At 47.7% G+C, this 27,292-nt stretch overlaps 1 protein-coding gene across 1 annotated transcript in view; it reads right to left on the bottom strand.

Moving 5' to 3' along the window:
• Window positions 1-27,292, bottom strand: part of znf830 (zinc finger protein 830) — a 136,002-nt gene that overhangs the window by 91,070 nt on the left and 17,640 nt on the right. Inside the window, exons 4-5 of the mRNA XM_085988137.1 lie at window positions 21,994-22,027; window positions 20,340-20,572 (exon numbers count right to left, since the gene is read on the bottom strand). Coding sequence (XP_085844263.1) covers window positions 20,340-20,572; window positions 21,994-22,027 — 267 coding nt within the window. The remainder of the gene's footprint in view (window positions 1-20,339; window positions 20,573-21,993; window positions 22,028-27,292) is intronic.

The following is a 27,292-nucleotide window of genomic DNA, read 5'->3' as shown; positions in this document are numbered from 1 at the left end:
CCGGTAACATTCTAATCTGCTTTGGCTTTCGGTTATTTTGTTCCAATGTTCCAGGTAGGTTTCTTTGCATTTTTTAATGATTTGGTTCACTCGGATTGGTGTTTGGACGGCTGTGTTGGTCTGGGGCTGGTCAGGGTCCGGCTGAGTACTTAGTTTCAGTAGCAGCTGACTCAGGGGACTCTTTTCTGGGTTTAGCTCTTGGGTCTGAAAGGCTTTGAAATGAAGGGTGTCTGGGGAGCTAGATTTGAGGTGATTTAGGAAGTTTAGTGCTCGTTTTTGGATGTTTATTATCAGTGGGTATCTGCCTAGTTCGGCTCTGCATGCATTTGTTGGCGTTTTTCTCCCCGTCTCTCTCTCTGTCTCTCTCTCTCCCTCTCTCTCTCCCCGTCTCTCTCTCGCCCCAGTCTCTCTCTCGCCCCAGTCTCTCTCTCTCTCGCCCCCGTTGTGCAGCTGAAATGTCAATGTTTAAGGGAGAAAACCAAACCCCTCCGCATTACAAAGCAACCAAAAGACCATCGGAACACACACATCAAGAGCTACAATGCCAGTCATTCAGATACACATCACTCTAATTGGGATCGGCTCTGAGGTCGCAAGTCTCGCAAACGACTGTCTGCATTTTGGGTCACTGTGTATTGGGCCCCTCCCCCACTCCAGCTGCTGTCCAGTTCTCTGTACGGCATTTCAATTGAAGCGTGCGGGAGCTCAGGGATCAGTGCGCGGCCATGCACCTTCGAGGGAACAATGGTCAGCAGTTTCATGGCAAGGGCGTTAAAAGACGCAGGAGGTAGAAATCATGGATGAGATGAGCTTGGAGATGCCATGAAGAGAGGTGGGAAAAAAAGTAGAGAGAGAGCGAAGAGATGGGGGCTGAGGGCTACGGTTGGGGGGGCGGGGGGGGGGGAGAGGGCGTACTGGGAGTTTTGGCTTTGTGGACAAGGGCAAGAACAGTGTGTAGTAGAGGAAGCAGAATAGATGGTCTCTATCTTGGTGATAGAAAAGTCCATGAACTCTTCTCACTTGCTAATAGAGGCGACGATGGAGAGGGAAGTTGTTCAAGGAGATGGTTGGTAGTGGAGAAAGGAAGCCTGGGGTTATTTTTGCTTTCTACAATGATCCTGGAGTAGTGGGCAGCTTTGGGCAGAGGAGTACTAGGCCCAACAGTGCTTGATATATTCCAGCTAGATTTGCTGATGGGTGATTAAGCTAATTGTGTACCAGATATGCTCAAGTCTGCGCCTCCCTGGACTTGAGATGGGGGTCATACCAGAGCGAACAACCAGGATAGGAGAGGGTAAAGGTTTTGCTGGAGCCAAGAGCATCAAAAGTGGAGGTGAGGGAGAAATTGAGCAACCCAACAGCTGCAGAGCTATTGTGGGTAATGGAGAGCAAAAGGCTCGGCAGCTGAGAGTTTAAAGGACAGTTGTAAGTGATTTAGGGGAGCATTCTTTCCACGGGTGGCGCAAAATAATATGGGGTTGGGTCGGGTGTAGAGCAATGTGAGCACTGAGGGCTACAAGAAGGCTATTCAAAAAAGGTGGTAGAGAGAAAACAGGGAATTACAGACCGGTAAGCCTGACATCGGTAGTGGGGAAAATGCTAGAGTCCATTATAAAAGACTAGCTGAAGTGCCCGGCGGTGCCGAGGGGATTTTTGAGAGAATGTTGTTGTTGGAAGAGAGAGAGAGAGAGAGAGAGAGAGCGCGACTGGGGGGGGGGGGGGAAAGAGAGAGAGAGAGAGAGAGAGAGAGAGAGAGGGAACGACTGGGGGGGGGGGGGAAAGAGAGAGCGCGACTGGGGGGGGGGGGAAGGAGGGTGGGGGGGGGAAGGAGGGTGGGGAAGGAGGGTGGGGAAGGGAGGGGGGGAGAAAGGAGGGGGGGAGGAAGGAGGGGGGGGGGAAGGAGGGGGGGGGGAAGGAGGGGGGGGGGAAGGAGGGGGGGGGGAAGGAGGGGGGGGAAGGAGGGTGGGGGGGGGAAGGAGGGTGGGGGGGGAGGAGGGTGGGGGGGAAGGAGGGTGGGGGGGAAGGAGGGTGGGGGGGAAGGAGGGAAGGAGGGTGGGGGGGAAGGAGGGGGGGAAGGAGGGGGGGGGGAAGGAGGGGGGGGGAAGGAGGGGGGGGGAAAGGAGGGGGGGGGAAGGAGGGGGGGGGAAGGAGGGGGGGGGAAGGAGGGGGGGGAAGGAGGGGGGGGGAAGGAGGGGGGGGGGAAGGAGGGGAAGGAGGGGGGGGGAAGGAGGTGGGGGGGAAGGAGGTGGGGGGGAAGGAGGGGGGGGGAAGGAGGGGGGGGACGGAGGGGGGGGAGGTGTCGGGGGAGAAAGGGAGGGGGGGAGCTAGCAGACCCGATGGCTCCGCGGAGCTCCGTGCCGCCCCACGCACTGACATGGCTCAGCCCGAGCCCCGCCCTCCCGAGCACCGGCCTCCGGAGCCCCGCCCTCCCGCTGCGCTCTCCCGACCCCCTAGCCCCGCGCGCGCCCTCCCGAGCTCCGCCTTCCCAAGCCCCGCCCCGCCGCCCGAGCCAGCTTCAAGACCAGAGAGATGCCGCCGCGCAACCTACCGCGTGAGGCCCGGCCGAGCTCAAGTCGCGTTCCGGGCGGAAGATGACGCGGACTCCCGCCCCGCCCGCCTTTACTAAGATGGCGGCGGTGGCGACGCTCGGCTCAGGCCTGCCCCCTCCAACCTTCACAAAGATGGCGGCGATCGCTGGCCTTTTGTCGATCGCGACGGGAGGCGCCTAGCTCGGGCGTGGCTGGTCAACAGACGCCCAGGCTTTGAGGCCTGGAAAAACGGTGAAAGGTAGGAAAATTATAGAGGTTAGACAAAAGATTTACAAATGAATTCACTTTTTTTAAAAACAATTTGTCTTTTAAAAGCAACTTTGTTTTTTGCTGGAAATGTAGATTTGAAAAGAAACACGCAGAAAGTGGGAAAAAGAAATGAAAAGTTTGGAATCAAGATGGCGCCGACTCACCTCGGTTCAGAACGATAAGGCCCGCCCACACATGCACCGACTGGTGGACCATCAGGTCACCGAAGCATAGGATTGGTCTATCGTCCCGTCACTCGACTGTAGGAGGGTCCGCCGGCACGCGCCAGGAACCCGCCGTACGATTGGTCGACCTCGAAGTCACTCGATGCTAATGAGTGGATAATGAGCGGAATGTTGAACGTTTTTTGGATACTGCGGGCGCTATTTTTGTCTGGCCTCTGGGAAGAGGGGGGGGGCAGGGAAGAGGGGGGGCAGGGAAGAGGGGGGGGCAGGGAAGAGGGGGAGGCATGGAAGAGGGGGGGCAGGGAAGAGGGGGGGGCAGGGAAGAGGGGGGGGCAGGGAAGAGGGGGGGGCAGGGAAGAGGGGGGGGCAGGGAAGAGGGGGGCAGGGAGAGAGGGGGGGCAGGGAGAGAGGTGGGGCAGGGAGAGAGGTGGGGCAGGGAGAGAGGTGGGGCAGGGAGAGAGGTGGGGCAGGGAGAGAGGTGGGGCAGGGAGAGAGGTGGGGCAGGGAGAGAGGTGGGAGGGAGAGGCGGGGGGGACAGAGAGGGAGGGAGGGGGAAGGAGAGAGGGAAGGAGGAAGAAACCGGGCAGCCCAGACTAAAGATGGCGCTGTTCGGGCCCACATTGAAGTTCCGCCATGATCAAAGATGGCGTCACGAGGAAATTGCCATGCCGCCAGGATCAAATATGGCGCTGTGGTGTCGCTGCATTGAACTGCTGCCAGGATGAAAGATGGCCGGGCCCAGTTGCCAGGGTAACCCTCCCTCCCCTCCCGATCTCCAGAGCCGGGTTAACCCTTGAGAGGGGGGGGACCGAGGAGAGGGGATAGGGGGCGGGGGCAGAAAGAAAAAACTGTCTGCCAGCCTTCAGGGCGGGTGCGGCCAGCCTTGAAGGTGCGTGAAGAAGCCGGCGGCCATTTTCTCATGTCGGTTGGAAGCATGGAAAAAAAAAAATTCTTAATTAAAAACTGCAAAATTTCTTTACTTTTAAAAAAAGTAGCTGCAAGGTACAAAATCGGAAATTTTCTAACTTTATATGTTCTTTCCTTAAAAACTTTCGCCTTTTGAAAACCAAAAGTTTTTTAAGGAAAGAAGAGATAAAGTTAGAAGATATACAAAAGCCGAAAGTTTTTAAGGAAAGAAGATACAAAGTTAGAAGATATAAAAACTGAATTATTTATTCTCTATCTCTTCACTTACGTTGCAATAGTTGCTGCAGTCACTCCAGTGCTCGCGAAGACTAAAGTAACTTTTATTTATTCTGTCTTATTAAGCATCAGGCCCCGCCCACACACGCCATAGGATTGGTCAACCATCACGTGTTGGGGGAGACCGAAGGTGGGGGGGGGGGGGGGGATGAGGGGTGGGAGGAGCTTGCCACAAAACAATTGCCTAGGGTCCAGCATGGCTGGCAACAGACGCCCAGGCTTCGAGGCCTACCTGCAAAAACGGGGAAAGGTAGGAAAATTAATGAGATTAGATAAAAGATTTAGAAAGTAACTAACTTTTTTTTTGAAAAGAATTTCTGTTTTAAAAGGAACTTTTTTTTTTAAAGATGCAGAAAAGCGGGAAAAAGAAATGAAAAGTTTGGAATCAAGATGGTGGCGACTCACCTCGGTTCAGAACGATAAGGCCCGCCCACACAGGCACCGATTGGTGGACCATCAGGTCACCGAAGCGTAGGATTGGTCAATCGTCCCGTCACTCGACCGTAGGAGGGCCCGGCCGCACGCGCCAGGAACCCGCCGTACGATTGGTCGACCTCGACGTCACTCGATGCTAATGAGCGGATAATGAGCGGAATGTTGAACGTTTTTTGGATACCGCGGGCGCAATTTTTGTCCGGCCGAAACGTAAATACGCTTCGGACGGTTCTGGAATCGTCAGCTTTCTTTCGACGTAACGCACGTGTAGGTACGCTCTATAACTTTCGAGTTAATTCAAGACAGATAGACAGACAGACGGAATGAGACAGAAGTATCCTTTTATCTATATATATAAAGCGGCTCTTCTGTCTGTCTGTCCCGATGTCTGTCTGTCTGTCCGTTCTCTATACGTTTGAAAGTTAGAGAGCGTACCGACGCGCGCGTCGCCTCAAAAGAAAGCTTGCGATTCCGGACCGGTCATAGGCGTATTTACGTTTCGGCCGGACAAAAATCTCGTCCGCAGTATCCCAAAAACGTTCAGCGTTCCGCTCATTAGCATCTCATTAGCGACCGTGTGACGTCGAGGTCGACCAATCGGACGGCGGGTTCCTGGCGCGTGCTGTCCGACAGTTGAGTGTCGAGTGACTCGACGATTGACCAATCCTACGCTTCGGTGACCTGACCGGTCGACCAATCGGTGCGTGTGTGGGCGGGCCTTATCCTTCTGAACCGAGGTGAGTGGCCGCCATCTTGATTTTTCACGATTTTTTCCCCCACACTTTCTGTGTGTTAGGGAACTAAGGTAAATATTTGAATTATGTGTTAGGGAATTAATTAACAATTTATTTCAGTTTTATATTGTGTTTAGCAACCCCCCCCCCCGCCTCCTCCTCACCCTCGCGCAGGGGGGACTCGGTGCTGGTCTCCAAGCCCGCTGCAGGCAGGCCTGAAGCTCCAAAAATTTCTCTATCTCTCTCTCTCTTCCCTCTCTCTCCTTCTCCTCTTCCCTCTCTCTCCTTCTCCTCTTCCCTCTCTCTCCTTCTCCTCTTCCCTCTCTGTCTCGGGAAATCGCGGGGGGCGGGGGGGGGAAAGAGAGCCTCGGGAAATCGCGGGGGGGGGGGGGGGGGGGGAGAGCCTCGGGAAATCGCGGGGGGGGGGGGGGGGGGGGGGAGAGCCTCGGGAAATCGCAGGGGGGGGGTGGGGGAGAGCCTCGGGAAGTCGCGGGGGGGAGCGCCTCGGGAAATCGCGGGGGAGGAGAGCGAGGGAGGGCGGGGGAGGAGAGCGGGGGAGGGCGGGGGAGGAGGGCGGGGGAGGAGAGCGGGGGAGGAGAGAGGGGAGGAGAGAGGGGGAGGGTGGGGGAGGAGAGAGGGGGAGGGTGGGGGAGGAGAGAGGGGGAGGGTGGGGGAGGAGAGAGGGGGAGGGTGGGGGAGGAGAGGGGGGGAGGGTGGGGGAGGAGAGAGGGGGAGGGTGGGGGAGGAGAGAGAGGGAGGGTGGGGGAGGAGAGAGAGGGAGGGTGGGGGAGGAGAGAGAGGGAGGGTGGGGGAGGAGAGAGAGGGAGGGTGGGGGAGGAGAGAGAGGGAGGGTGGGGGAGGAGAGAGAGGGAGGGTGGGGGAGGAGAGAGAGGGAGGGTGGGGGAGGAGAGAGAGGGAGGGTGGGGGAGGAGAGAGAGGGAGGGTGGGGGAGGAGAGAGAGGGAGGGTGGGGGAGGAGAGAGAGGGAGGGTGGGGGAGGAGAGAGAGGGAGGGTGGGGGAGGAGAGAGAGGGAGGGTGGGGGAGGAGAGAGGGAGGGTGGGGGAGGCCAAGGACAGCTGAAATGGAGATTGAATTTATCAAGAATGAGTTGTTGCTCAGTGCAGAAGCTGAGAGAAGAGAGGATATCTCGAGGAGAAACTCGGGGTAGGGGTTTGAGGGGTAAGATGACAGTGAAGATTTTAAAGGAGAGGTGAGCAGGGTGGTATAGTATTAGGTGCTCAAAGGAAGAGAAGGTGTCAGAGATGTAGTGGGGAAGACCAAGGTGTGATTTGGTAATAGGAGCCACGCAGCCATTGCGGCTGTTTGGGCAGGCCAGGTGGTGTAAAGTATAGCCAGATGGCGAAACTTCGGTAAGGGGCAAGGTACTGCCACAAGCCAAGCTTTAGTCAAAGCCAGGATTGTCAATATGATGGCAAGATGGTTGTAAAAGATCCTATGGTACTATTTGATGAAGAAGAGCAGAGAGTACTACCAGTGTCTGGCCAATATTCCTCTCAACCAACACCACCAAAAAAAATGATTAACTGTCATTCTTCTCATTTGCTGTTGATGGGGCCTTGCTAAGTGTAAACTGGTTGCTATATTTGCCTACATAACAATAGTGACCACTTTAATACAGGTAATTAGTTGTAAAACATTTTGGGTTGTCCTGAGCTTGTGATAAAGTACTACAAGTTCATTCTTTCTTTCCAAAGTACTGAATGCGATTGATCACACCATCCTCCTCCAATGCATCTCCTCTGCTGACTTGCTCGATGGGGCTGCTCTTATGTAGGTCCATTTCTAGCATATCTGAATGCAACCAGTGCATATCCAGAAATTGCCTCTTTACCCTCCCCCGCACCATCAGCTCCAGAGTCCCCCAAGAATCTATCCCAAGCCTGCTTACCTACATGCTGCCACTTAGCAATATCATCCATAGACATTGGATCAGCTTTTACATGTATGTTGATGATACCCAACTCCTCCTTTCTACCACTTCTCTTGACCTTCAACTGGCTGAGCTGTCAAACTGCTTGTACAACATCATCCTGAGTGAGTTACAACTTCCTTCAGCTTAACATTAGCAAGACTGAAGCTATCGTCTTCGGCCCTGCCAGAAATTCCATCCCTTTACTACTAAATCCATTGTCCCCCCAGCCACATTCTCAGGCCGAACCAGATCATTTATTATGTTGGTTAGACTCTGAACTAAGTTTTGAACCCCACATACTATCCATCAGCAAGGTCATTTACATCTACCTCTGTTTACCCTCCTTAAACCTGAGGTCATCCAAAAGTCTGCTGCTCATGTCGTAACTCGCACCAAGTCCCGCTCACCCATCTCCGTGCTCGCTGATCTACATTGGCTCCCAACTAAGCAACGCCTCCATTTTAAAATTCTCATCCTCCTTTTCAAATCTCTCCATGGCCCCGCCCCTCCCCATCTCTATAATCTCCCCCACCCCCCACGATCTCTGCGCTCCGCCAATTCTGGCCTCGTGAGCATCCCCTATCTTAAATTGCTCCTTCAGCTGCCAAGACCCTAAACTCTGGAATTCCCTCCCTAAACTGCTCTACCTCTCTTTCCTGCTTTAAGACGCTCCTTAAAACCTACCTCTTCTGCCATAACATCTCCTTTTGTGCCTCGGTGTCAAATTCTGTTTGATAACGCTCCTGTGAAGCACCTCGGGACGTTTTACTACTTTACAGGCACTATATAATAATGAATAGTCAGCATGGGTTTCAAAAGGGAATGTCTTGCTTGACCAACCTCATTGAATTTTTTGAAGAGGTAACAGAGAGTAGACAAGGGTAATGCAGTAGATGTAATTTATCTGGATTTTCAAAAGGCCTTCGATAAGGTACTACAGAATAGACTAATGAATAAGATCAGAGCATGCAGAGTCAGAGGACAAGTAGCAGAATAGATAACTAGCTGGCTTCAAGACAGAAAGCAGAGAGTAGGGGTAAAGGGCAGCTATTCAGAGTGGCAGAAGATGGGAAGGATGTGTGCTGGGACCACTGTTGTTCACAATTTATATTAACAATTTAGACTTTGGAATCAAAAACACAATTTCTAAATTTACAGATGACACCAAATTTGGGGGGGGTTAGACAATACGGAGGAGGACTGCAACACATTACAAGACGCCAACTTGAAGAATGGGCATATAATTGACAAATGAAATTCAACACAGATAAATGTAAGGTACAGGTAGACTATCCTTTATCCGAAAACCTCGGGACCAGCCATGTTTCGGTTTTCGGAAAATTTCGGATTTCGGAAGGTGGGTCGGCGTGGGTCTGCATGTCGTGGCTTGTCCGTCGCTGCTAGCCTGGAATGCAATGAAGTTCCGCATTTCCACCAACAGGTCATCGTGCTCGGTCGGAACAGGGGCCGGCACCGCTGCGGGCTCAGAGCTCTCGTTGCTTTCGAGCCTTTGGAAGAGAGTCAGGTGGTTCCGCGGGGGGGTCGGCGGGGGGTCGTGCGCACGACTTACGCTGACCCTCTGCGCAGCGTAAGTCGGCGGGGGTTGGGGTCGGCGGGGGTCGGGGGGTCGGCGGGGGGGTCCGCGGGGGGTCGTGCGCATGACTTACGCTGACCCTCTGCTCAGCGTAAGTCGTGCGCCACTCTGGTCATGTCGTGTGCACGACTTACGCTGAACGAAAAAACCTTCGGTTTTTAGAGGGTTTCGGTTTTCGGAAGTTCGGATAAAAGGTAGTCTACCTGTATGACATTTTGGTAAGAAAAATAGGGAGGTCACTTATCACTTGGAAAATACGAATCTAGGTGGAGTAGAAGAGTAAAGGAATCTAGGTGTACAAATACACAAATCACTGAAAGTAGTGACACAGGTTAACAAGGCCATAAACAAAAAACCTAGCATTTGGGTTTATTTCTAGGGGGATTGAATTGAAAAGTAGAGAAGTTATGCTGACCACACTTGGAGTACTGCGTACAATTCAGGTCACCATATTATAAAAAGGATATGGAGGCCTACTCCTACTCCTATTTTTTATGTTCTTATGAAAGGGTGCAAAAAAGATTTACAAGGATGATACCAGAAATGCGAGTGCATACCTATCAGGAAAGGATTAACAAGCTGGGTCTCGAATAGAGGTCTTTAAAATTATGAAAGGTTTTGATAGAGTAGATACAGAAAGAGTGTTTCCACTTGTGGGGAAGAGCAAAACTAGAGGTCATCAATATAAGATAGTCACCAAGAAATCAAATAGGGAATTCAGAAGGAACTTCCAGAGAGTAGTGAGAATGTGGAACTCGCTTTCCATGGGGAGTGGTTGAAGCCAATAGTATAGATGCATTTAAGGGGAGGCTAGATAAGCATATGAGGGAGAAGGGAATTGAGGGTTATGCTGATAGAGTTAGATGAGGAAAGACGGGAGGAGGCGCGAGTGGAGCATAAACGCCGGCATGCACTGGTTGGGCCAAATGGCCTGTTTCTGTGCTGTATATCCACTACAGAGAGTAGTGGTGAACGGTTGTCTTTCAGACTGGAAGAAGGTATACAATGGTGTTCCCCAGGGGTCGGTACTAGGACCACTGCTTTTCTTGATATATATTAATGATTTGGACTTGGGAGTACAGGGCACTATTTCAAAATTTGCAGATGACACTAAACTTGGACGTATAGTGAACAGTAAGGAGGATAGGAATAGACTTCAAGAGGACATAGACAGGCTGGTGGAATGGGCGGACACGTGGCAGATGAAGTTTAACGCAGGAAAGTGTGGAGTGATACATTTTGGTAGGAAGAACGAGGAGAGGCAATATAAACTAAAGGGTACAATTCTACAAGGGGTGCAGGAACAGCAAAAACTGGGGTATATGTGCACAAATCATTGAAGGTGGCAGGGCAGGTTGAGAAAACGGTTAAAAAAGCATTTAGGATCTTGGGCTTTATAAATACAGGCATAGAGTACAAAAGTAAGGAAGTTATGATGAACCTTTATAAAACACTGGTCCGGCCACAACTGGAGTATTGTGTCCAATTCTGGGTGCCACACTTTAGGAAGGATGCAAAGGCCTTAGAGAGGGTGCAGAAAATATTTACAAGAATGGTTCCAGAAATGAGAGACTTCAATTACGTGGATAGACTGGAGAAGCTGGGGTTGTTCTCCTTAGAGCAGAGCAGAGAATATTTGAGAGATTTGATAGAGGTATTCAAATTCTTGAGGGGTCTACACAGAGTAGACAGAAAGAAACTGTTCCCATTGGCAAAGTGTCAAGAACCAGAGGACACAGATTTAAGGTGATTGGCAAAGGCGACATGAGGAAAGAAAATTTACGCAGCGAGTGGTTATGATCTGGAATGCACTGCCTGAAAGGGAGGTGGAGGCAGATTCAATCGTGGCTTTCAAAAGGGAATTAGATAAGTACCTGATGGAAAAAAATTTGCAGGGCTACGGGGAAAGGACGGGGGAGTGGGACTAGCTGAAGTGCTCTTGCAGAGAGCCAGCCCAGGCTCGACAGGCCTCCTACTGTGCTCTAACGATTCTATGACATCATATGTAATCCTATATAAATGCAAGTTTTTGTTGTTGAAAGACTGCCCACCTCCACCTCCTACTTTCACCACTGAAACCCTTATACTGTACATACCTTTGAAAGTTGTTAAAAGTTAACGTGTAGTTTTACTTCTGTGTGTGCCCAGTTTCAATTGTTTACTTTTAGTTATTAGAATTTAGTGAAATATCAATAGACGAATTCAATCACAACTAGATTTTTTTCCAAACAATTCATATTTTAGTATATAACACTTTCTTTCACTTTTTGGTCTTGGATAATTTGTGTTAACCAAAAACATAATTAATTGCGCTGACTACGTAGTACTTAGTGGCTGCTGTGGATCCAGTGATCTTGCAGCAGTAACAGTCTTTGACAAATACTGTTTCTCAGAAACAACTTTTGTCTTCAATGTTTTTTCTTTCAAGCTGGTTACGAAATGTATTTGCAAACACAATGCCATTAAAAGAACCTGCACACAGATCATTGTGCCAATTGTACCACAGTTATGAGATGAATGAAAAGATTTTATGGAATGAAAAGTGTGTGTGAACGGAAATCTGGTGTCCTTTCCATAATAATGTCAGTGTTTGTGTCTATGGTTCCCAACCGACAGATAGTTATGCAACTCCAATGATTAACCTATGTACAGACAAATTTGAACGTGCTCCGGGTTCACCAAACTGGAGAGGATGCTTCACTTGTATCTGGATATACTTGAATCTTGATGCTAACACTGGGTATCCAAACTGGAAGTATTCCATCCCCCAGTGCTGACATTCCTCACCTTCACTGATCCCCAGAAAAGATCAAAGTGCTTAAAAACATTCTGTATCATTCGTAACAACCTGGAGGAAGGCTGCACTTCACTAAGGACAGCCTATGGCAGTCAGCCCTCTGTCCACTCTGGTGCAACAGTGATCCCTCCAAGAAACTCAATGTAAGCAGATTCAGAACTTGCACCAGAAAGACATTACTGAAATGGGCAAAACAGACTACAATGGAAACATTATGACCTTCTAGCAGTTAGTCTCATTCCACATTCCAGACCAGGAATTATTTCACAACCTCAGAATCTAACAATCTTTCCAGAGATTCACTATACATCCTGAGCAACACCTCTTCAACTAAGCAGAGACTAGAATCGTCTCAGACACATCTCCTTTCTCTGCACCTCATACACTTCCATGGCAGCTAATATCTGTGAAAGGCTACAAACAAGACTTGGGCCACCCATTTAGAGGATCGGACTGTAAGGAAGCACAAAGGTCATCTTCCATGACATTCACATACAGCAGAATGAGAAAGAACCAAGTCAACAATTAAAAAAGTCATTCAGATCCAACTAAACAACAAAGATATTCACCCTGTTGCTTGCAACATATTACATTTACAGACACAAGCAATAAAGTATGTATGTTAAAGCAGGCTTGAAAATTTATAATTTTGTATTTTGCAAGTCCATGATAACAAGAGGTTTGTTACATAAAATACAGTCCAATACTAAACAAGCTCCATGCTATTATTGGGCTATATCAGATTCAGACACAAGCTAGGGCTTGTTTATTAATGGGGATTACATCAATAGGCTAAATAGGAGCAGCTTGTACTACCAAATCATGCCACCCAAAGTCTTATACTATTTAGCGAATACTTTTTTGTACAGCGAAACATGAACTGTTCCTGTGCTCAGCAAATGCTCAAATTTCTTTAATTGCACCCAATCATCAATTGTATTTACAATGGAGGGCAGTGATTACCTGAATTATACAACAGTATCCCCATAGTGACATAATGTGATGTAACTCAAAGGCCGGCGTCACCAGGAAGAGTGGATTTTTTTGTATATAAAACCCATCAGTCCTGGAGGGGCTTAGAAGCATAGAAACATAGAAAAATAGGAGCCTGCTCCGCCATTCAATATGATCATGGCTGATCCTCAATCTCAATACCATATTCCCGCTCTCTCCCCATACCCCTTGATGCCTTTTGTGTCTAGAAATCTATCTATCTCCTTCTTAAATATATTCAGTGACTTGGCCTCCACAGCCTTCTGTGGTAGAGAATTCCACAGGTTCACCACCCTCTGAGTGAAGACATTTCTCCTCCTCGCAGTCCTAAATATCCTACCCCGTATCCTGAACCTGTGACCCCTCGTTCTAGACCCCCCAGCCAGGGGAAACATCCTCCCTCCATCCAGTCTGTCTAGCCCTGTCAGAATTTTATACCTTTCAATGAGATTCCCTCTCATTCTTCTAAACTCTAGTGAATACAGGCCTAGTCAACCCAATCTCTCCTCATAAGACAGTCCTGCCATCCCAGGAATCAGTCTGGTGAACCTTTGCTGCACTCCCTCTATGACAAGTATATCCTTTCTTAGGTAAGGAGACCAAAACTGCACACAGTACTCCAGGTGTGGTCTCACCAAGGCCCTGTATAACTGTAGTAAGACATCCTTGCTCCTGTACTCAAATCCTCTCGCAATGAAGGCCAACATACCATTTGCCTTCCTAACTGCTTGCTGCACCTGCGTGTTTGCTTTCAGTGACTGGTGTACAAGGACACCCAATTCCCTCTGTACATCAACATTTCCCAATCTATCACCATTTAAATAATACTCTGCCTTTCTGTTTTTCCTACCAAAGTGGCTAACCACATTTATCCACGTTATACTACATCTGCCATGTATTTGCCCATTCACTCAATATTATGTCCGTGAATGATTGAGACACGGACAGCAGGAGTTGAACAAAACAAGTCTTTACTGAATGAAGTCAATCGGGAAATTGAAACTACAGAGTCTCACTAGCGCCTTTTATACAGGGGTGGTCACTGCCGGTACTGCAGTCGGAGACCAGTTATTCTCTTAAAGGTACATACACAACAATTCCTCCCCTTTTAGATAAACAGTACATAACATTCATTTAACAACTAAATGATAACTAATTACAATCACAATTACGGTTACTAGATACATTGGTTAAGTTTAAGCAATTATAAGTTCAGTCTTTGAGGAGGCTTCCTGATTCTGTCTGGATAACGCCTCTTTGGGGTATCAGGTTCTTCTGGCAAGGTTGAGTCGGGATCAATGTCGTTGTTTGGTTCATCTGCTTCCAATATCACCGATTCTGCGGTAGCTGCAATTGGTACGTCGATTTCATTGCCAGGTGTATCAGATCGTGGTGTGGAGCTGACGTTTTCCAGTGACTCTAGAATCTGGTCAGCATGGCGTCGTACAATGCTCTCTCCAACGTCCACGGTATACATTAGAGGTCCTTGCCGTGTACAAATCGTTCCTGGCTGCCATTTCTCAGTGCGGTAGTCCCGGGCCAAAACTGGTTGACCTATCTTAAAACTCCTGGTCGGCCTTTCATTCATATTCTGAAACTGCCTGTTCTCCACATCTCTTCGGACGTTTGGCTTAACCAAATCCAAGCGGCATCGTAGTCTTCGATTGAAGAACATCATGGCTGGAGTTTGGTTGGTAACCGCATGTGTCGCATTCCGGTAGGCAAACAAGAAGTTGTCCACCTTGTGTTGTAGGGGTATATCTTCATTACACATTGCCTTGATAGCCTTCTTGAATGTTTGAACAAACCTCTCGGCCAATCCATTAGTGGCTGGATGATATGGGGCAGATGTGTAATGCTTAACACCATTGTTCTTTAAGAACCTCCGGAACTCTTCAGACACAAACTGTGGTCCATTGTCAGAGCAAATCTGTTCAGGCAGCCCATTCCTGGCGAATATGGTTCGTAAAACTGTGATAGTTTTTTCCGTGGTGGTTGAGGACATTTTTATTACCTCTGGCCACTTTGAATGTGCATCCTCTGCAATTAACAACATCGAGTCCATGAAGGGACCAGCAAAATCAATGTGTACCCTTTGCCATGGAGATGAGGGCCACTCCCATGGATGTAGAGGAGTTTGTGGTGGGGCGTTTTGGACCTTCTGGCATCCTGCACAGCTCTTGGTCATCTCTTCGATTTCTCTATCGATTCCCGGCCACCACACAAACGCTCTGGCTAAGTTCTTCATTTTTACCCCACCCAGATGACCCTCATGAAGCTCATTGAGCACTCTATCCGTCAACTTAGGTGGAATTACTACTCTGGATCTACACATCAAGGTTCCTCTGCACACTGACGGCTGTTCTCTTCTCGGCGAGAATGCTGGCAGCAGTGGTTCGCCATGTGCTGGCCATCCCTTCACCGTTAAATCATAGACCCGTGATAGTGTCGGGTCATTCCGTGTTTCCTTTTCTATGTTTGCATTCGTCACAGGGAGACATTCGACTATGATCGAGTGGAATAACTCCATTGGATCCACTGCAAGGTCTTCTTCTTCCACCATCGGCAACGGTAGGCGTGACAATCCATCAGCATTCCCATGCTGTTTAGTTCCTTTGTACTCGATGTCATATTGGTGTGCCCCTAGGAAAAGGGACCACCGCTGCAGCCGTTGCGCTGTCATTATCGGTACGCCCTGAGGGTTGAAAATGGAGACAAGAGGTTGGTGATCGGTTAGTAGAGTAAATTTTTGACCGTGCAGGTAGTGATTGAACTTCTTCACCCCCCACACTAGGCTGAGGGCCTCTCTGTCAATCTGGGCGTAGTTACGCTCGGCAGAAGTTAATGAGTGTGACGCAAAAGCTATCGGCCTCTCTAAACCATCAAGGAATTTATGTGACAGTACCGCCCCAATGCCGTAGGGAGACGCATCACACGCCAGTCTGATCGGCAGTGCTGGGTTGTAGTGAGCCAATACTTCCCTTGAAGTGATTAAGTCCTTACTCTTCTGAAAGGCCCGCTTACAGTCATTGCTCCATTTCCATGCTACTCCCGTTCTTAGCAGGGTGTTCAGTGGGTGCAGAATTGTCGACAAATTCGGCAAAAACTTATGGTAGTAATTCACCAATCCGAGGAATGACCTCAGTTGCGACACATTTTCAGGCGCTGGGGCCTTAACAACCGCTTCAATTTTGTCAGGGGACTTATGTAACCCCTCTTCATCAATCACGTGGCCACAATACGATATCTGTTTCTTAAAAAACTCGCACTTGGGGCGGTTGGCTCGTAGCCCATGTTCCCGTAGTCTAGTGAGCACCTGTTCTAGGTTGTTAAGGTGTTCACTGTCATCTTCGCCTGTCACAAGGATGTCGTCCAAGTAACACTGAGTCCCCGGAGTCCCTTGCAGGACTTGTTCCATCGCTCTTTGCCATATCGCCAGAGCCGATGCTACTCCGAATACCAATCGATGATACTGGTAAAGACCTTTGTGAGTGTTTATCGTGAGATACTTCCTAGAGGACTCTTCAACCTCCATCTGCAAATATGCTTGTGCTAGGTCAATTTTTGTAAAACGCTTCCCTCCAGACAGTGAGGCGAAGATGTCTTCTATCCTTGGAAGAGGATATTGTACTGTGTGAAGGACTGGGTTCACCGTCACCTTGAAATCCCCACAGATGCGAATCTTCCTTGGCTCCTCAGACTTATTGCATAACGTTTTCTTCATGACAGGAACGATGGCTGTCGCCCACTCGCTCCAGTCGACCTTAGACAACACGCCTGCCTTCTCCAGATTCTCCAGCTCTGCCTCGACAGCTGGGCGAATTGCATATGGTACCGGTCTTGCTTTGAAAAACTTGGGAATTGCATTCTCTTCTATTTTTATCGAGGCGGTTACGCCTTTAAGCGTGCCCAGTTCTTGTTGAAATACCTCTTTGGCGTTAGCTAAGATTGTTGACAATCGTCCAGGAGTGACGTCTTCATCTTTTTGACCGTCCGCCGTCATTGCATGAATGGAGTGCCAATCTAAGCTTATCTTCTTGATCCATTCACGTCCCAATAACGGTGGTCCACCATTTTGCAGTATGTAGAGATACAATTTCCGTATTTTCTTGCCATTGTATTCGACAGGCACCCTTATTTTTCCTCTGGGGTATACTTTTTGCCCCGTATACGTCGTCAAGATGATGGCTGTCTCTCTCAAGGGTATGTGTGAGAATAGCCGCTCGTAGTCTCGTCGATTCATGACGGTTAGCGCTGATCCTGTATCCAATTCCATTTTAACTTGGGACCCCGCTATCGTGAGGGTGACCCAAATGGTTCGGTGATCCTCTTTTGCGATTACATTGTGAAGTTTGAGACAGCTTAGTCTCCTGTTCCCGGATTCACTATCGCTCATCTGGTCTTCGGAACTACTGTCCGTCATCTTTTGTACTTTCTTGTACGGTTCCTTAGTAGCCTTTTTGTTGTCGCTGGTCTTCTTCCCAGACCTGCAAACTCGTGCAATGTGTCCCATCTTTCCGCATTGCCTGCATATTTTGTCCTTGGACCAGCAGTCCTTCTGGTCATGGGTTGTTCTACCGCAGCGATAACATTTTGCAAATCCCCGTGTCATTTCGTGGGTGCCGTATTCCTGTGGCTTTTGTTGAATTTCCGCAGCTCCCCTGGCTGCTGCTTCGTACGATACTGCCACGCTGAAAGCCTTATCTAGCGTCAGCTCGTTCTCTGACAGTAACTTCTTCTGTGTTCCTTCACTCAGGAGTCCACGGACAAATTTGTCCCATAGGGTATCTGCCAGTCCTGCTCCGAACTGGCAGTGCTTTGAGAGCTTGCGTAGTTCCGTAAGGTACTCAGCATTGTTCTCATCTTTATGCTGAGTTCTCCTGTGGAATTTAAATCTTTCTGCTATCAACAGCGGTGCAGGGTTTAGGTGTTCCTGTAGGACAGCAACAATTTCGTTAAAACTCTTCTCCTTCGGTTTGGCTGGAGTAATCAGGTCCCGCAATAGGCCGTACGTTCTAGCGCCCATTAAGTTTAGCAATACCGATGCCTTTTTCTCATCGGTTATTTCGTTTGCCTCGCAATATACCTCGACTCTTTCCATATACGTGGTCCAGTCCTCTATTGTATTATCAAAGGCAGTGATACAGCCAGTCTTCGGCATCTTGAAAATCTAAAACGGCGCCTCCCGCGCTTTACCTTCTTCCCCGATTTAACAAAATGGCGCCTCCCGCGCTTTGCCTTCTTCCCCGCTGTTGCTAGCGTTGCTTTCCGCGGTTTCCTGCGCGTTTAATATTTCTTTTTTTTATTATTTTCCCGTCGTGGAACAACCCTGTGGGACTCTTGCCTCCCACTTCTCGGGTCTATACGCAGCCTGGCTTCATAGCACCGGCCGCGCCCTGTGTGCTCCACCCTCTCTCTCTCCTCTTCCCGACAACGCTGCTCGGCCCCGTTGCAAGCCACCCGCTCGAGTTCGCGACCGCCGCAGCCCAGGAAGGATCAGTGTACTACGTGCCACCAGCCCGATTAGCTGAAGCACCGTCGACAGGAACCAGGCCCCGCTTTCGACAGCTTCTCCAGCAATCTTCAACTCCGCTAACACAGGGGCGGATGCCCACGGTCGACGCCCGTTTCTACTGCTTCTTTCTTCCTTCTGGCCTCAACCTCTGCTCACTTCGCTGCAGGAATGGATCCCAGGAGGTGGTGCAGACTGTAGGTAAGTTCGTATCTGCTCGTCGCCAGTATTATGTCCGTGAATGATTGAGACACGGACAGCAGGAGTTGAACAAAACAAGTCTTTACTGAAAGGAGTCAATCGGGAAACTGAAACTACAGAGGCTTATACAGGGGTGGTCACTGCCGGTACTGCAGTCTGAGACCAGTTATTCTCTTAAAGGTACATACACAACACTCAACTTGTCTAAATCGCCTTGAAGCCTCTTTGCATCCTCCTCACAACTCACAATCCCACCTAGTTTCGTGTCGTCAGCAAACTTGGAAATATTACATTTGGTTCCCTCATCCAAATCATTGATATATATAGTGAACAGCTGGGGCCCAAGCACTGATCCCTGCGGTACCCCACTAGTCACCGCCTGACACCCCAAAAAAGACCCATTTATTCCTACTCTCTGTTTCTTGTCTGTTAACCAACTTTCAATCCATGCCAGTATATTACCTCCAATCCCATGTGCTTTAATTTTGCACACTAACCTCTTATGGGGGACTTTATCAAAGGCCTTCTGAAAATCCAAACACACCACATCCACTGGTTCTCCCTTATCTATTCTACCAGTTACATCCTCAAAAAACTCCAGTAGGTTTGTCAAACACAATTTCCCTTTCATAAATCCATGTTGCCTTTGTCTAATCCCGTTGATATTTTCTAAGTGTCCTGTTATCACATCCTTTATAATAGACTCTAGCATTTTCCCTACTACTGATGTTAGGCTAACCAGTCTGTAGTTCCCTGTTTTCTCTCTCTCTCCTTTTTTAAATAGTGGGGTTACATTTGCCACCCTCCAATCTGCAGGAACTGTTCCATAATCTATAGAATTTTGGAAGATGACAACTAATGCAGCCACTATTTCCATGGCTACCTCTTTTAGTACTCTGGGATGCGGATTATCTGGCCCTGGGGATTTATCAGCTTTCAGTCCCATTAATTTCTCCAGCACTATTTTTTTTACTAATACTAATTTCCTTTAATTCCTGGGAAGTTATTTGTGTCCTCTTCCGTGAAGACAAAGTATTTGTTTAATTGCTCTGTCACTTCCTTGTTCCCCATTATAAATTCTCTTAGCTTAGCTGATCACTGCATTAGACATGGACGTTTCACTCTAGGGCTTAGTTTCAAATCTAGCACAGTGATGAGATGGAAATTTCTTCTGATTGTTAGGTATAATCCAGTTCCTCGTAGGCACGTGCCCACAACTCAAAACTTGGCACAAAATCGGTAATTACACTGATCGACACACAACTGTTACTGCGGCAAATGAAAAAATGTCACAGTGGGTCAGAGGTGAATGTTCTTGTGAGATTGGGGCTCAGGCGCATTGTTAGGCAGAGTAGGGGAGCTTTACTCTGCACCTGTCCACAGTGCTGTATCTGAACTAAAAGTAGTCGATTGTGGCAGTTGGGACTTGAAATGGAAAGTGTTCCATTCCTCAACTACCTCCAACTTAATGAGCACAACATTTTACATCATTCCTGGTTGAGGATTCCTTAAGGGGCTAGAATCTGAAGCAAAAATTCTTCATGATAATGAGGATTAGTTGCCAGTTTGATGTGAAAGCAGTCCCTGAAATGACTGAAGATTTTGCAATGGCAATGAGCTCAGTATGGTGTATTGGCTGTAAATTACTTCTGGAAATTTCCATGCAGCAGACAGGCCTTGCGTGTTTGTATTAAAAAATTATGCAAAAATCTACAGAATAAAAACTTCCCATTATCTTTAATTAAAAGGCAGCTTGGTCACTAATGTTTACATTAACTGGAGGTTGGTTGACTTTAATTTTTGGATAGGAACAAAATCAGTTGAGAAGCGAGACCACCACTTTCTAAGTAGCCTTCCAATTTCCTGAATTGTTGACACAATTATTCCAAAAATTGTCAACAATGATCTGTGTTTAAAGATGGAGTGTTGCCCACTTGTCAAGTCAAATGCTTACCTGCAGGAAGACTACTTCCAGCCTCTGTCTGTACTGGTGCTGGAAGAGCACCATTTTTCTGTAAAGTAGCTATTCCCACAGGTAGTTCAGCCAAGGCATCTTTCTTAACCACTTCCTCCATGTCATTGTCATCTTCCTCGAAACCACCAACTACCAAGCTGAGTCCAGAACGCTGTGAAGATATAGGCTGTTGAGACACTTCACTGACTGGATCGATAAAATCAGCCGGTAACCTGTGAGGATGAAGGGCCCAAGAACAAAATCATTGAATCACCTGTCATTTACTTTGGACACTTTTCATTATAATATTCAAAATATTAGAGGTACTTTATTGTGAAAAGACTCCTGCAAACAATTTTATCTGGTTAATGATACTGCCCTCATTTCCTCCCCCACATTTTATTGCATAAGTTATCATTTACGTTCCTTAGCTGGGTTAAAATGTAATTTTAATTACAGGACTTAAATGCAAATTTGACATAATATCCCGAGAACAATTATGGTTATTTTTGTTCTGCTGCCAAGCTGTTTATAGACACCGATGTCAATATTTGTGCATGCACCACTATAAGTATATAAGGCAGGAAGTGATTAACAGAAACATCATGCCACATAGCTGAAAATTTGGAATAAAAGTCAACGGTTGAATGGAGCAGGGAATGGCATTATTAGTGGCCTGGTTATATTATTTCGATGTATGGTATTTAGGGAAAATTTACAGAAATAGAACAGACAAAATAAAACGTGTTGAAAATTTAGTGAATGATATCAAAGAGCCAAACAAATCAATATTGATTTTTAGAATTCTAATTCTACTCCTGATCTTGGAGATTTATTGTAATATAGGAGTGTCTGTTTCAGCATCACAATGCAGGAGTTGGAAACCTTAGAAAAGAGCCACCCCCGAGAACCTTGGCAGTCTGTGTGTACAAATAGTTTTTTAGTTCCCCAATGGCAGTGATTATATGAGCCATATAGACCAGGAAAGACCTAGGCTCAGTCTCTGCTCCATGCTGAGTTAGCTGATCTCAGACTGGCAGCAGAAAAGTGATGGGGCCAGGTTTGACACTCCTGATTGCTATCCAACAACCCATCCACTCACTTCTTTCCAGCCCCAACAACCCATCCTACTCACAAGCCCCAGCCTCAATTTCCCTGTGCATTCCCTCCCAGTCTTTCCCATTTGCTCACTCCCAGCTGTCTCCCAATCCCAAGCAGGCCACGTCTCCCTACTCGCTCCCTCCATGAAAGGAAAAACAGCGTATTGGCCATATGCACACACATGTGCAATAAAAAATCAGAAGGTCAAAACGCCCTGGAAGGCCCCAGATCCATATGGGAAGTGACAATAGAGTGACAGACATAGAAAGTGAGGCAAAGAATATGAGGCATACAGGGTAGGTTAACACATAGAAGAGGACACACGGTAAAGGAGAGCCTTACACAAAGAGTGAGAGACATTACATGAGACAGAGATGTCAATGAAAGTAAGAAAGGCATACAAAGGAGACAGAATGACAGAAAAGGGAAAGCAGAAGGAATTAATGCGTGAAACAAGTGGAAGCAGACTTTAAAAAAAAAACTTTTGTCCAAATGCAACGTTACAGAAGATCAAACAGTGACACAAGTTATCTTTGCTGGCAAAATTACTCACCCAGAAGCTGTGGATGTTCTGGATTCACAGAATGCTGCAAAAGATAAATCAAAACATTACTAACAAAGGAGAGTTTGTTGCATTGAGAGGAAATATTAATCACAGTTTTGATAAAAACTTTAGTTATTTCTTTTAGCTACACAATGTCTTAATGGGCAAGGAACGTCATGGGAGAGTATTTTTCTGCTCCACTTCCCCCATTGCGATCGCTGTCTGAAACCTGTTATTTACATATTTTGACTTACACATAACACAGATATGGAGGGAGGGGGAGGGGGGAGAGAGAGAGAGAGAGAGAGAGAGAGAGAGACAGAAAAAGAACAAGCACACAAAAGAAAGAATCTCTTGTAGCTTGCTCATGGTGAGTCTGAAGATTATGGAGTTTTCCAAGAAAAGAATGGCCCGGATTTTGTGGTTAGTGGCGACAGAAAGACACTTGCCGTTCATTCCGCTGACAGTGGCCCACAGAATTTTCGCAGGCTTTTGAGCAGCAACTAGTGGTATTTAGAGATCATTTCCAGTGCGGCACCTTCTACAGGGGATGTGGCATGTGTGAGCAGGTCAAGCAACAGTGTGGCTCTTCAATCAGTTTGCAGCACCTCATTGCTGTAGAACACTGACAGCACAAATGTCAAAATAAAGTTGGCCATGGTCCCTTTAAGGAAACTAGCTGATGACGCGCAGACCCGCTTCCTCTAATTGGCCCAGGAAACGCACGGAGCAGGCTTAACAAGCCCCATTAATGGAAAGTAATTTCACATAGCGGGATGGAGCCAGCAGCGGGGTAGGGACCCGCCGTAAGTAAAATCGCGGTCTTAGTTTTAGAAATAAAAATGGCTCTACCTGCTTTTATATATTACAGTGGAAGAGGAGGAACAGTAAGAAAATCAGAGATAGGAGGCTTGAAGAGAAGTACCACAAGCGAAGACAGCACCCCTTACGCTGAGTTAATTCAGCGTTTAATTACTTTTCGGGCTGCAGATCACAAGCCTAGCATTGTTTGTCTTTTTATTAAATGTGACTGGGAAGATCATTAAGAGGCTGCAAACATTCCTACTCGATTATTTTCTATACTTGGAAAGTTTCATAGTCATAGGGTCATAGAATTATACAGCACAGAAAGAGGCCCTTCGGCCCATCGTGTCCATGCCGGCCATCAAGCCCTGGCTATTCTAATCCCATTTTCCAGCACTTGGTCCGTATGCCGTTTCAAGTGCTCATCTAAATGCTTCTTGAATGTTGAGGGTTCCTGCCTCTACCAGCCTTTCAGGCAGTGAGTTCCAGGTTCCAACCACCCTCTGGATGAAAACATTTTTCCTCGAATTCCCTCTAAACCTCCTGCCCCTTATCTTGAAACTATGCCCCCTGGTTATTGACCCCTCTACTAAGGGGAAAAGTTCCTTTCTATCTACCCTATCTATGCCCCTCATAATTTTGTACACCTCAACCAGGTCCCCCCTTAGCCTTCTCTGCTCTAAGGAAAACAACCCCAGCCTGTCCAGTCTCTCTTCATAGCTGAAGCTCTCCATCCCAGGTAACATCCTGGTGAATCTCCTCTGCACCTTCTCCAATGCAATGACATCCTTCCTATAGTGTGGCAACCAGAACTGCACACCGTATTCCAGCTGTGGCCTAACTAGCGTTTTGTACAGCTCCATCATAACCTCCCTGCTCTTATATTCTATGCCTCGGCTAATGAAGGCAAGTATCCTATATGCCTCTTTAACCACCTTATCTACCTGTCCTGCTGCCTTCAGTGATCTATGTACATGCACACCAAGGTCCCTCTGATCCTCTGTCCTTCCTAGGGTCCTACCATTCATTGTGTATGCCCTTGCTTTGTTAGTCCTCCCAAAATGCATCACCTCACACTTTTAAGGGTTAAATTGCAGTTGCCACCGTTCTGCCCATTTAACCAACCCATCTATATCATCCTGTAGCCTGAGGCTTCCCTCCTCGCTATTTATCACTCCACCAATTTTCATGTCATCTGCAAACTTACTGATCATACCTCCTACATTCATATCTAAATCATTAATGTACACTACAAACAGCAAAGGGCCCCGCACCGATCCCTGCGGTACACCACTGGACACAGGCATCCAGTCACAAAAACAACCTTCAACCATCACCCTCTGCCTCCTGCCACTAAGCCAATTTTGGATCCAATGTGCCAAATTGCCCTGGATCCCATGGGCTCTTACCTTCTTGACCAGTCTCCCATGCGGGACTTTGTCAAAAGCCTTACTGAAGTCCATGTAGACTACATCAACTGCACTACCCTCATCCACACACCTAGTCACTCCCTCGAAAAATCCAATCAAATTGGTTAGACATGATCTCCCCGACAAAGCCATGCTGACTATCCTTGATTAATCCTTGCCTCTCCAAGTGGAGACTAATTCTGTCCCTCAGAATGTTTTCCAATAATTTCCCTACCACTGATGTTAGGCTCACTGGCCTATAATTCCCTGGTTTATCCCCACTACCCTTCTTGAATAATGGTGCTACGTTAGCTGTCCTCCAGTCCTCTGGCACTTCCCTGTGGCCAGAGAGGTTCTGAAAATTTGTGTCACGAGCCCCTGCAATCTCCTCCCTTGCCTCACACAGCAGCCTGGGATACATCTCATCTGGGCCTGGGGATTTATCCACTTTTAAGCCCGCTAAAATCGCTCGTCCCTCCTCCCTCTCAATACTAATTTGTTCAAGTATATCACAATCCCCCTGCCTGATTTCTATGCCTACATCGTCCTTCTCCATAGTGAACACAGATGCAAAATATTCATTTAAAACCTCGCCTACATCTTCCGGCTCTACACAAAGATTGCCACTTTGGTCCCTAATGGGCCCTACTCTTTCCCTGGTTATCCTCTTGTCCTTAATATACCTATAAAACACCTTGGGATTTTCCTTTATTTTGCCCGCCAGTGTTTTTTTCATGCCCCATCTTCGCTCTCCTAATTTTATTTCAAAAAAAAAAAATCAAATTAACTTTTATTGTCATTGTTAGTGCACAAGTGCAGTACAACGAAATGTAGGCTTGCGGCTCCCGAGAGTGTACATTTGGATTAAGGCATTTAAACATTCAACATACATTTGGCTTGTAGTATATTAACATAAACATAACCATAATAAAGTGCATTGGCAGATGTGCAGGCTTTAGAGTTTATTTGTGGAGTTCAGTAGGATGACAGCCCTGGGAAAGAAGCTGTTCCTAAATCTGGTCGTATGGGTGCGAATGCATCTGTAGCGTCTCCCAGATGGCAGGAGGGCGAACAGACTGTGGCTGGGGTGGGTAGGGTCTTTGATGATGGACCGTGACCTCCGTAGACAGCGTTTCTGGTATATGTGCTCTATGGTCGGTAGCCGGGTGCCGGTAATGCGTTGGGCAGTTTTGACTACCCGCTGCAGGGCTTTCCAGTCATAGTAGCTACAGCTGCCATACCATACTGTGATACAGTTTGTCAGGATGCTCTCTATAGTGCAGCGGTAAAAGTTAGAGAGGATCAGGGGTGACAGGTTGCATCCCTTCAGCCTCCTTAGGAAATATAGGTGCTGCTGGGCCTTCTTCACCAGAGAGGAGGTCATAGAGTCATAGAGTTTTACAGCACAGAGAGGGGCCCTTCGGCCCATCGTGTCTGCGCCGCCCATCCATCCCTGTCCAGTCTAATCCCATTTTCCAGCATTTGGTCCATAGCCCTGTATGCAATGGCATTTCAAGTGCTCATCCAAATGCTTCTTGAATGTTGTGAGGGTTCCTGCCTCTACCACCCTTTTAGGCATTGAGTTCCACATTCCAACCACCCTCTGGGTGAAAAAGTTCCTCCTCAAATCCCCTCTAAATCTCCTGCCCCTTACCCTGAATCTATGCCCCCTTGTTATTGACCCCCCTACTAAGGGGAAAAGTTCCTCTTTGTCTACCCTATCTATGCCCCTCATCATTTTGTACACCTCAATCAGGTCCCCCCTCAGCCTTCTTTGCTCCAAGGAAAACAACCCCAGCCTGTTTAGTCTTTCTTCATAGCTGAGGCGCTCCATCCCAGGTATCATCCTGGTGAATCTTCTCTGCACCCTCTCCAAAGCAATCACATCCTTCCTATAGTGAGGCGACCAGAACTGCACACAGTACTCCAGCTGTGGCCTCACCAGCGTTTTGTACAGCTCCATCATAACCTCCCTGCTCTTATATTCTATGCCTCGGCTAATGAAGGCAAGTATCCCATATGCCTTTTTAACCACCTTATCTACCTGTTCCGCTGCCTTCAGAGATCTATGTACATGTACACCAAGGTCCCTCTGACCTTCTGTACTTCCTAGGGTCCTACCACTCATTGTGTATTCCCTTGCCTTATTTGTCCGTCCAAAATGCATCACCTCGCACTTTTCAGGGTTAAATTCCATTTGCCACTTTTGCGCCCAACTGACCAACCCGTCTATATCGTCCTGTAGCCTGAGGCTTTCCTCCTTGCAATTTGGTTCTGTATTCACAAAGGAGGACACAAATAACCTCCCAGGAATATCGGCAAACATAGGGACTAATGAGAGGGAGGAGCTGACAGAAATTAGTATCTCTAGGGATATGGTGTTGGGTAAGTTGAGGGGACTGAAGGCCGACAAATCCCCGGGGCCTGATAAACTACATCCTAGGGTACTTAAGGAGGTGGCCCTGGAGATAGCAGATGCTCTAAGGATCATCTTCCGGAACTCCATTGACTCGGGAACAGTACCCGTGGATTGGAGGGTAGCTAATGTTACCCCAATATTTAAAAAGGGGGGTAGAGAGAAAGCAGGGAATTATAGACCAGTAAGCCTTACATCGGTTGTGGGCAAAATGCTAGAGTCCATTATTAAGGATAAAATAGCGGAGCACTTGACAAATGGGGAAAGGATCGGACAGAGTCAACATGGATTTACAAAGGGTAAATCGTGTTTGACTAATCTGCTGGAATTTTTTGAGGAAGTAACTGGTAAAATAGATGGGGGAGAGCCAGTGGATGTGGTGTACCTTGACTTCCAGAAAGCCTTCGATAAGGTTCCACACAAAAGATTGTCATGCAAAATTAAGGCTCATGGGATTGGGGGCAAAGTATTAACGTGGATAGAGAACTGGCTGGCGGATAGAAAACAGAGAGTTGGAATAAACGGCTCGTTTTCAGAGTGGCAGGCAGTGACCAGCGGGGTGCCGCAAGGATCTGTCCTGGGACCCCAGCTGTTCACAATATATATATAAATGATCTGGATCAGGGAATTGGATGCAATATTTCCAAATTCGCTGACGACACTAAACTAGGAGGAGGGG

The sequence above is a fragment of the Somniosus microcephalus genome, chromosome 5, assembly GCF_052327205.1.
Source record: "Somniosus microcephalus isolate GS21.2 chromosome 5, FLI_Smic_1.0, whole genome shotgun sequence".
Lineage (NCBI taxonomy): Eukaryota > Metazoa > Chordata > Chondrichthyes > Squaliformes > Somniosidae > Somniosus > Somniosus microcephalus.
The sequence above is the reverse complement of the archived record's forward strand: the minus strand, read 5'-3'. Positions and strand labels throughout refer to the sequence as shown.